Here is a 12,087-nt window from a genome sequence, read left to right as displayed (position 1 = left end):
GATGCATACAGACAGATCATACTACAGATGCCTACAGAAAATACTTAAACATAGCAATATCAAATAAGGGTTGTTTAAATACGATCTGTGACTAATGTGGTCAAACAGATCAACAATCTGCTTTAAAGCTACCACAAGAAAACACAATGCTTAAAAGTATGAGAGGGAAAGAAACGTAAAAAGTATTTTGAAGCAATAAAAAGGTGATAAAAGACTCAATAAAAACACACCGCTTTTAACCAATATGTGCCTGTGTTGGACTTCTCGCCGCGTGCGAAGGAATTGCAGAACAGTTTTCGTGTAGTGACAGTGACAAACTATGTCATCACCCCGAGCGTCCATTGCGTGTATAAAACACTGCACCCTCCATAGGTTAAAACATGTACAAAATATTATAGATTTTTAAATCAATGGCAATATTTTATGTTTCTAATAACATATTTTAGTAAAACAGAACAATTGGGGCTTTTTAGAGCCTACAAGTCTTTAAGTATGAGGTTCCTTTTAATACCCATGACAGTGTTATGTCATAATTATTACATATAGTACGGTCTTATGAGTCTTATGACACCGCTGTCAAATGAAGTACTGTATTGGCCCGAATATAAGACGGTGTTCTTTGCATTGAAATAAGACTGAAAAAGAGGGGGTCGTCTTATATTCGCGGTCTAGACATTATACCCAATTACGACGCTAGATGGCGCCAGATATCATTGACGCGATGTTCTGTCGTGACAGATCTCAGCTACTCTCATGTTGGCAATTTTATTGCAATGTTTTTCCTTATTCAGACTTGTTTCAAGACTACAATTACAGTTAGACTTCACTTTTATGGTTAATGCAATTATTGCAATTGTGTTGTTTTATCATAATAGATAGGTACTGTATATTTACATTTCAAAAACCAGAAGCCATTCATTTACGAATGTGATTGCACTTTAGTTTACAGATTTCAATGTTCAGATATTAAGATTTGAATCAGGCAAAATAACATGCTTTTTCTCTCAAATATATTGTTATAATCATTTGTTTCGGATTTACTGTAATTATTTTCTGTATCAAAATAAATTTGGTGTTCAAAAAGTTTTTTTTCAAACTTGAGTCTTGAAAAAGAGGGGTCGTCTTATAATCAGGGCCGTTTTATATTCGGGCCAATACGGTATTACCTATTAACCCAAACAAATCAACAAACAAGCTGCACTGGACTATGAGCCGCAGGATTTTAAAAAAAAAAAAAAAAAAAAAGAGGAAAAAATGAAGCGGTTTATAGTCTGAAAATTGCTGTATGTATTTTTGTCTTTAATTGGACAAAGACTTTATGGACCTGCTATGCTATGGACATGCAACACGATCATTGCGGATTGGTGTCGCAGTGTTTTCGTATAAACAGCCCCCTAGAGAAACTCTGGGTCGTCCGTCACAGTCAATGACATTGGATGAGTTAAGAGTAGTGTCATACGCTATCATTAGATGTACAATCCCACAGAGCGCCATCGTTGTCTTGTGTGAACTCTTCTCAAAAACATTTCAGAAAAAGGTTTTTACAATAACAACCCAAGGGCAGATTCGACACCAATTTGTTGTTTTATTTCCTCTCCAGGAGAATATCAATGGTGCCAGAGAAGAACAGTTTAGAGAGCAAATGTGAGTATCACTTCATTACAAAGATATGGAAGACTCCTTCGGGGATTTTGGAAACCTTTTTGTCCATAAAGCGACACTGATCTCACTACAGGCACTAAAATAACTGCAGTGTTTACAGTGGAGCCATTAGTCTGCTGGAGGCATTGATAAAGTCCCACCGGTGACATTGGGGCAATGGCTTATGGCAGTTAAATACTAAACAACAACTTCTGACCAGTTTAGAATTGATTTTATTTTGGCTAGTCACAGAAACAAATAAGTACATCAGTACACTGCTGGTTTGCTTGAGGCTTACTCTAAGACTTTATACGAACTGTAGCTATGCTAATACGCAAGAATTTCTTTTATCCATTAATATATTAATGTCAAAATGCACACATACAAAGCATAACCCTGTACAAACATTGGATACAAGAAAATATTCATATATAAAGTTACAATTTGTGTATGTGTGTGAAAGACAGACAATATGGGAGGGAGAACTCTGTAAATAGATGGCTGCCCTGAGGTCCTTTTGCATTATTAATACATTGAATTGTAGTTGTGGCTTGTTCTCAGATAATACCTCTGCTACCTGCATGCCTACTGAAATTATTTTTTTTTTTCTGCTCGCCCACCCAGTGATGAATCTTTGAAGTGAGGTACTTATGGATAAAGCGCTCACCTTTGCCTGAACACCAATATACGCAGCCACTACCCTCAGTTGCTCTTTTACACAAAGCTATATAAAATAAAAAGGGCATTTAAAATGAACTGTCATTACTATATGTACAAAAAAATAAAATAAAATAAAATGTCTCTGAAAAGTTTTTCAGAATCCAAATGTATTTTTTTAAACTCCTACTGGCACTTTCAAATGTATTAGATAACAGGTAACGTGATTTTTTTTAAGCCTAAAGAAAAGTAAAGTAATATGAGAGACTCAAAATTTCCTAGTTCAAATAAATAAGACGTCTATCGCCATCAGCGGAAGTTATGTCCTGTCCGATCACAATCAATGGGAGTTACGTTAATAACTTTGTTATATTAGCTCACACGTAGGGTTGACAACTCCCTGGAAAGAAATGTGAAATGTGATTTTTTTTCTTTTCTTATAATTATAATATTATAATAATTTTAATCAAAACTGAATTGGGTACATATTTGAGTGATATAAGCAAAGGGAAAAACAATTATCAGCAATATATTTTAATGCAGAAAATACTAGAATAAAATTAACATATGTCATGCTAAATTTAAAACTAAATTTAACATTTAAGCCTTTTGTGCGCGCGTGTTTTAAAAACATTTTTTTAAAAGTTTTTTTTCCCCCTTTTTTTTTTAATTTTGGTGCATTCCAAGTCCACTGAGCAATAACAGTTTCACAAATGATCACTCCAAATATAATGTGAAAAGTCAAACAATATTCACAGAACAAATAAATATAATACAAATAGTGAAAATAAAGTACACAGAAGAAGAACAAAAACAAATGATCATCATTTTGAACATGCTTTTTACTCGTGCTTCACTCAACCCTCTTATTTCCCAGTCTTATGGTGTCTTCCGTTTTCTTCATGGCAAACGACAGTACCTCCTCGACCAATGAGATGAGCAGGATTGTTATTGTTCTGTCAGCTAATTAGTCAGAAAGCAGGAAAGGCGGGGGAATGCATTCCCCTACAAAAAAGGAACTATACCAGCGATCGTTCGTTCAACAAACAAAACATTATTTTCAATTTTTACGAAAATATGGGACAAAGCGCATCCTTTGTAAAGCTTAATACGGGACGATTCCGGTTTACAATGGACTGTTGGCAACCCTACTCTCACGCTAACCCTAAGGCTACGTCTACACTGGGACAGATAATTTTTTATACCTGTCTGCACTACGTGCGTTTAAAGCCCCCCGTTTCTGCAAGGTACGCCTGCATTTGCGCAAACTACGCATCCGTAGAAAGGAGCAGCCTGATATGTTACGTCATCGTCCGCGTGGTTTACCTCTGAACCGAAAACTCGTCAATCACCGGCGGGAAATTACTACACCTTCTAGACCAGCGAACTCCCTTTTGTGATCACTGTTTTTTTCGTGAACATATTTGAACTAGTGCTGTCAAATTTATCGTGTTAATGGGCGGTAATTAATTTTTCAAAATAATCTCATTAAAATATTTGACGCATTTAATGCATCGCGGAATGACCCGCTCATGCATTGTCTCAAAAAGATTACATGGACGCCGTTTTTTTGCACATTGAATGCTAAGAGGCAGAGAAAGGCGAGTGGACACAGAACACAGTGAACATTCATTGGACTAGGGCTGGGCGATATGGCCTTAAGTACGTATCACGATAAATTGAGCAGATTTACCTCGATAACGATAAATGACGATAAATTCGCCCAAGCAAACTGTTATATAATTTGAAAATTTGAATCAATGCATGGAATACAAATTAACAGTTTCTCGTTAAATTTATTTACCAGCTTTCAATTTAACAATTGCACATGCAGTCTAAACATTAAGTATTAAAAAAATCTTGTAAACAATAAGAATTCTTGTGTGAACATTTATAACAGCTTGTATGACTTGAAAAATATCATCTCTTGAATTTCATTAAATTCATTCCGCATTGTTATACACTAGATAGTGGCATACGTTTAGATATTTAGAATAGATACAAATACGACACATCCACCCGCCCCCCAGAAATTATACTTAATTAAAAAATAAAATGTTTCACAAACCTTTCCTTTCTTTTATTCAGCTCAATTATTTACATCTTATGATTTTGGAAATCCTTACAGTATGCAATAAATAATATTCCTGTTCCCAAGCACTGTGCTTACTGTACTGTAATTTTTACATAAAATAAACAATACATAGTTACTCCCTGTCATCTAGGACGAGCCACTTACAAGACTAGCATTGTCGTGTATTACAAATACTGCTTTGAACACATCTTCACAGACAAAAGCAATGACACAGGCTTAAAGAGGTCAACTTTAATTGTGTGAATCACACTTAATGACGACACGATCTCCTGGTTGAAATAGACGACATCCACTTACCGGTAATTCTATTGAAGATATGTAATGCTGAGGCAATTTGTCAATTTTACTTTTAAAAAGAAACGTGCACTGTTTATCCAGTAGATGGGGCTCTTGCAGTGTGTCAAACAGTGATTCAATTTAGGGCAATTGTCTTAAAAGTGGTTCATTGTTTCAGAAAGCCTCGGTTTTTCCATCCCTATCTGGAACCTGTCAAGAGTTTACTTAATGTCGGGTGAAAGTTTGGCGAAGCTAACTTAAGCCCGACTTCATCCCGTTTACTTGTAGCGTTAGCAGCTAGCGTTAGCAGCTAGCGTTAGCCTACCGGGCTTCTGTTTGATTGGCTTCCTGAAAACCATGTGACTCCCAATGTAAGCACACTGTCTGGTTTCTTAAAGGGGAATGAACATAGCCGAACAACACAGAGTCAAAGCGGGATGAAAAGACTATATTTTCTTCTTTTATTAAATTACCGAATTTACCGACATGGTCAAAATTACGTCGGTCATCGTGAAGAATTTCGGTAACGGTAAATTTTCGGTTTACCGCCCTGCTCTACATTGGACCACGCCATTTATTGGCATAAGCTTCGGCAACTCCTTCACAACAAACATAAGTATCATTTAGTGAAAGTACAACAAAAATAATATTCCTATCTCTCAAAAAAGAATAATGTTCATTCCCGATCAAAATAGCTATGCAAAATACACATACAACTAACTCAGACTTTGGTCAAACTCTATGCAAACATTTTGTTTACCTCAACAAATACACTGGATGGCAATATTTAGTCACAGTATAAAAACTATCAGAGGTCTCGTACGTTGTGAAGCCAGCACTCAAATGACCGTGAAGTACAATATAAACAGGGAACTACAGCGTCAGTCGAGGGACAAAACACGCTCATTGGTTTGATTTCTAAGTAATTTAAAACTTGCCATTGACACCTTGTGGTGTATTTCAGTCACTATCCTACGTAGTTAAAGACACTGTGGAAGAACGGCAGGAATTTTTTGATTGAAAATTTTACACATTTTATTAAAATGAAAACATTAAGAGAGGTTTTAATATAAAATTACTATAACTTGTACTAACATTTATCTTTTAAGAACTACAAGTCTTTCTATCCGTGGATCCCTCAACCAGAAAGAATGTTAATAATCTCAATGCCATCTTGTGGGTTTATTGTTATAATAAAAATATGCCGTACTTATGTACAGTATGTTGAATGTATTTACAGTGTATCACAAAAGTGAGTACACCCCTTGCATTTCTACAGATATTTAAGTATATCTTTTTATGGAACAACACTGACAAAATGACACTTTGACACAATGAAAAGTAGTCTGTGTTCAGCTTATATAATAGAGTTAATCTATTTTCCCCTCAAAATAACTCAAAATATAGCCATTAGTATCTAAACCCCTGGCAACAAAAGTGAGTACACCCCTTTGAAAAACCGTACATCCCTAAATATCCAAATTGAGTATTGCTTGTCATTTTCCCTCCAAAATGTCATGTGACTCATTACAGGAGTGCTGTCAGCATTGCTGCAGAGATTGAAGAGGTGGGGGCCTGTTAGTGCTCAGACCATACGCCGCACTCTACATCAAATTGGTGTGCATTGGCTGTCACCCCAGGAGGAAGCCTCTTCTGAAGACGGTACACAAGAAAGCCCGCAAACAGTTTTCTGAAGACATCTCAACAAAGCACATGGATTACTGGAACCGTGTCCTATGGTCTGATGAGACGGGCGGGAGCAGGAATGCCAAATACAGAACGTCCGCCTCCATTGTTTAGAATGCAGTCATGCCGCACTAAAAATGGCAACTACAGCTCCATGACGTCACTTCCTTTGTATGTATGTTGTACGGAGACACTCATCTATATTAAGTGGCGGGTAATGGTAGCCGGCTAACTTATCCATGCATTTTCTTGCATGAATAAGAGGCACATTAGTGTAGCCAACATGCCGTATAGTCTAACTAATTACATGTCAAGGCCGTTATCAGTCCGAGTGGAGACTAGATTTAGCTTACCTAAATAAGATCCATAAAACCATAAAATGAATGTAAATAAAAACACAATACACTGACACTTTTGTGATAATGGATGTATCAGAAGATGAACTGTTGTGTAATCAGTAGCAATTTCCATCAGCATTGAGCCTTTAATGAAGATCGACAGACATTTTACACAGTGGTTGCTATTCTGTGTACACCGAGGACGATGCCTCGTATGTGTTGTGAATTGAATAGACAGATGGCAAGGCCAAGAGAATAGACAACACATAACGTAATTAGAAGTATGTTCAGTCTTTATACTCCAAAAATTGCGGCATTTCCCCCTCAAGTATTCAGGAATTACACTGCAGGAATAACTCTTGGCTGACGACCAGAATCAATTTGAATTTTTCACTGTGAATGGCCTTGCAATTAACACAATTAAGTAAACACCACAGCCATACACAGGATACTGATGAACGAGCAAACCATTCATATAATTTTGATTAAGTCCTTGTAAAGTGAAAATAAAAATGCTTTGTAAATTTGAAATAACATAGCATTGCCAACAACATTGTCAAATGTATGTGATTAAAACAATTGTGATTTGTTTACCATTAACAGTGGCTGATTTATTTTGTATGCAAGTCCATTAACTGATGTTCACTGATGAACGTATAGAGCCACATGAATGCACGTCAATCACGGTCAATGAAATACAGTATAATCCAGTGCTTCTCAATTATTTTCTGTTTGACTCCCCCCAGGAAGACGTAAACGTTTTGCGCCCGCCCCAACTTTCTGCTGCTACTGTAAATAGTACTATTTGTCACTAAAATTATTATTATAAGTACATCTCTGCATAACAGTATGTCCTTTTTTATATTAAAGGAAAAAAAGTAATATAGATCAACTAAGAATAAAGTGTAACTTTATTAACATTCTTTTGTTTGTTACAGTAAAGACTTACTTGCGCATCAATTTGCCTGAATTAAAAAAAACAAAACAAAAAACACATAAAAGTCACATCCAATCTGTAAAAATACACTCAAGGTACATTTTTTGACCATTTGATACTGAAAAATAAAAGTTAATAAAATCGATCAATAAGCATAAATTCAAATTGATTAGCAACATTAACTCACGAAGACAATATGCCAAACAATTTGACCAAAAAAAGAAAAATAGAACAAAACTGACAGTTTTATTTGACACGGACAGTTTTTATTTTTACTGCAGGCGGTATCAGCCCCTTTGCAATGGCGTGTTTTTTTTTTGTTTTTTTTTTAATATATTTTTTTTTACTGAGCATGTGCTTCACAGTGCTTGCTGGTTTCCTGATGTAACACTGACAAAGAGGGATGATTGCTGGCAATAATCGGCACGTTTTTGCTAAAAAACAATCAAGCGGCTTGTCAATGTGATCTGGGTCTAATGTCTTTAAGTGACGTTGAAATTGATTTGGCCTCCCGCTGTCCGCTGCAAACATTTTTAGACACAGTAAACAGACTAGTCTTTCCTCGTCTCCTTCTGTATTAAAAGCCAAACGCTACATACGCTTCATCTATATCCTCGTCAAGCTCTTCTTATCTCTAGTGCTCTCTGCTGTGTGCTCTTGTTTGATTCAAAAATACTGTGCACACTCTGAAAATTAGAGCCCTGCTGCCACCCACTGAGTGGGTGTGCAAGTACACCTTGTTCTACTACAGCAAAAAAGTATGTTTCCCCAAGGTGACGTGCACCCCTGGGGGGGGGGGTGTGCCCCACTATTTGAGAAGTACTGGTATAATCAGTCATTAAAAAAAAGTTGAAAAATGTTTTAGAAAATAAATGCACTATAATCCTGGTATCGGTATCAGCAGGTACCAACAAATAGGGCGCCGATACCATTAACCGCTCCAGTATTATAACTTGACCGCAGCCTTCTTTCTCCTGACGCTAACTACACTTCTTTGTTGTGTGATTACACGTGATCACCTTGCATGCCAAGCAGCTATCGCTATTGACCTGCTCCAGACCAATGACAGCGGGCCAATAGCCGCTCTTAACCATTACCGGGGCAGCTTTTTCATATGGAGGAAAAACAAACAAACTAGGACAGGAAAATGTCGGAGGTCTGGAAATATTTCAGCATAGAAAGATCTCCATCGAGTACAATGGTTGCAGGCAAGATTTCTGACCTGAAAGTTTTGAAAGGTAAAGTTAAATCAGCCAGTTTCAAAACTTCGAACCTGATAAAACATTTGAAGACAAAACATATGAACGAACACAAAGAGTTTGAGGCTGCAACAGCAGGACTGGTATCCACAGTAAGGGGGCCAGACCAGAGCAACAATCCCTTCGCTTCCTTTTACTTTTATTGTCTTTTACTGGAAGAAATGCCGCAGTAATTTAGGTAAGTAAGTAGGGTTGCCACCTTTCAGAAATAGAAATAAGGGATGCTCCCCTCGCGCCCAAAGCCGTACAGTCGACGAAAAAAAGGGACATCCCCAAAACTCCTAAAATGCATAGAAATGTATCTATTTATATATATTCGGTATTGGTTCAATATGGAACGCAACTTTTAATTCCCAATTTGGAACGATTCCTTATTTCAAAAGACGGTTGGCATGCCTATTCAAAAGTGCTGTAAAATTAAGCAAAGTGTGTGTGTGTCCGAGAGAGAGTCTCACGCATTCGCTGTTTGCATGCGTGCTCAGCAAAAGATGGAGTTGAGTTTGGTTGCTGCTGGTGCACAAAGAGGGAGGCTAACTGAGAGACAGGATGCTGTGGTCAATTATTATTACTTATAATTTAATGACAGTTGCACTGCTTGGCCTTTGAGACCCAAAACACAGGGTTTAAAAAAGTTGATTCGTTATCCATTCATTGTATTTTTACTTTCTTACTGTTGGGCTAGTATTATACATGTTTTAATTTCACAAATTTAGCAATATTTTGGCCTTTGAGAGCCAAAAGTTGATTTACCTATCTTCACCCATTCCAGGTATCTTTCCTGTTTCACAATGGTAAGCGGCAGCCTGATAAAGTCACGATAGCAATGATTTCACACCCAAGTATGTAGCTCTTGTATGTATGTACTGTATGTATATATATTATTTTATTATCATATATTTCAAAGGAAGTGGTATCAGTACGGTATCGGTATCAGCCGATACTGCATAACCAGGTCTCGGTATCGGGGCCAAAAAATGGTATCGGTGCAACACTAGTTTTTATTAGTTATTTCTTAAAAAAATAAAAAATAAAGAAAATTAATTAATAACTAAACTAAATAAAAAAAAAAAAAAACATGATAAACATGTTTAATAATGTTTTAATTTAAAAAAGATGATAAAATAATAATTTTAAAAATGAAATAAATGAATAATCATTTACAGCCCACCCAGTTCAAAATAATTGGATGTCTATTGCAGTCAATGGCATTATAATATATTACATTTGCTTAAAAAAAATGTAAAAAAGGAAAACAAAACATTAGTAAAAAAATAAAAATAAATAAAAAATAAAAAATACTTTGTTTGTTATTTAAAAATCAAAAATGAAACATATATCTGTAATTGAAATTGAAAACAAAATTTCTCAAAATCATTTACAGCCCTCCAAGTTTAAATGGATTGGACATCTATCGCCTCAATGGCAGCCAATGAGGTAAACATAATTTCCGTCGGAAACTGTAAAGCAAATTGGTGTTTGAGCAGCTACTGCAACGGATTGCGTTTCACCTAATCAGCTCCATTGTAAAAATGAAAATGAGGGGAAAAAAACAAGTGCTAATATATTCGGCAAGCTTTAGGGGGGCCTCAAAAGGTGCCCTTAGGTGAGATTGATATGGTCCCCTGACTGCAGGGAATGTGGAAGTGCGAAGTCGTTTTTTGTAATGATGCTGCTTCAAAGGTCTTCAGTCGCGACAAAGGGGATAATTCAACTTGCACTCATGGTCAAATGCTTTGGTGAAGAAAAAAAAGAATATCTCAGGTGATGTGGTCGAGTCAAGCAAGTGCTGTTTTCAGCTGGTGTCAGCTGAGGTGATTCAGCTAACTAATTAGAATGCATCACGTGTCCTTTATCTTGTCATTTTCCCCACTGTTACAATGAAGACTGTGAGGTGGGCCTATTGTGTAAAAGCAACTCGTGGCACTTAGAGGTTCTCATAAGTCAACCAAAAGTGCATTGTGATGAACAATCTTTCAAAAATAATCCTGGTGTGGCTAATTTTATTCTTTCCCCTCATATCAACCAAGACTCCTTGCCTCCAAGCCTGTCAAATCTCGTTAGAATCTCTAAGTGGACAATGTAGGACAATTAGTTAGTGGATGGGCAATTAATGACGAAAAGAATGAGTGGTTGAAAATAAGGACCGAGAGAAGGAAGCAGAAGCAATGGATTTTCTTTCTTTGAATCTTTACTGTAGCTATAAATGCAGAGATAGCCATTTCATAAATAATGCATGGGATCACATTATACATTTATCACAATGTTGCACGCAGTATTACTTGTTGAAACTCTAGTTTAATTGTGTTTTTTGAATAGTATAATTAATTTTTAATTCAGCTATGAATAATGAAAGGCATCTAACTTTTATTTCAGAGTATGTATATTACTACTGTATAGTATGTAAAAATAAAACAATATACAATCACAATTGGTGCTCGTGTGACTAGTAAACATTTAAGTTAACAAATATTGTTAGTTAGAAAGGAACATACCTTGCAAGACAACACACTGTAACTATTTTTTAAAAATGTATTTCACATAGATGAAAAAAGAAAGCTTACCTTCTGTACTGACACACGTCACGCTTTGGACCAGAGTTCCAGGACCACAGGTACTTTTGGTAGGCCTACATTTTCCTTGCTGAACATGCCACAGGTAACAAGCGGGGTCCTCACAAGGAATGAACTCCACGAGATGAGGGCAGACATCCTGCGAATTGCTGGATGTCCACAATACCTCTCTTCTCCTTTGTATGAAACCTGAAAAGAAGAGAAGTCTGTGAAAGCCCAGCCACTGAGCAAATGTGAATCTGATTGAACATCACCGCAGAGATTTGGAAATGGTCGTGCGAAAAATGCGTGAAACTGCACAAAGGTACAGTAGGAATGCAAAATGTGGCCTCGAATTCACAAAGCTCCAGGCTGCCTTTGCTACCAAAGGTGAATCAACAACGTATTGAGCAAAGCCACGGAATATAAATGGACGTGATTTAAAAACTTTTCCCATACTGCTGTAACATAAAATATGGAAAAAGTAACACAATGTGAAGAGGCTTGAGTTTTACTCAAAAGTAGATTGAGGGCATAAAAACGACCATTACAACACGCTGAGATGCTAAAGCACAGGTGTCAAGGGCCAAAACATCAATTTGTGTAAATCACGTTCATCGATTTCATGTTATTCCTCGACAAAAATCCG

General features: G+C 36.6%; 1 protein-coding gene across 2 annotated transcripts in view; it reads right to left on the bottom strand.

Annotated features, from left to right (window-relative positions):
- The window catches only part of thsd7ba (thrombospondin, type I, domain containing 7Ba), a 364,521-nt gene that overhangs the window by 135,689 nt on the left and 216,745 nt on the right, over positions 1-12,087 (bottom strand). For both annotated transcript variants that reach the window (XM_057851598.1, XM_057851599.1), the window contains exon 9: positions 11,451-11,648. In XM_057851598.1, coding sequence (XP_057707581.1) covers positions 11,451-11,648 — 198 coding nt within the window. The remainder of the gene's footprint in view (positions 1-11,450; positions 11,649-12,087) is intronic.

This window comes from Corythoichthys intestinalis, chromosome 12 (assembly GCF_030265065.1).
Source record: "Corythoichthys intestinalis isolate RoL2023-P3 chromosome 12, ASM3026506v1, whole genome shotgun sequence".
NCBI lineage: Eukaryota > Metazoa > Chordata > Actinopteri > Syngnathiformes > Syngnathidae > Corythoichthys > Corythoichthys intestinalis.
The sequence above is the reverse complement of the archived record's forward strand: the minus strand, read 5'-3'. Positions and strand labels throughout refer to the sequence as shown.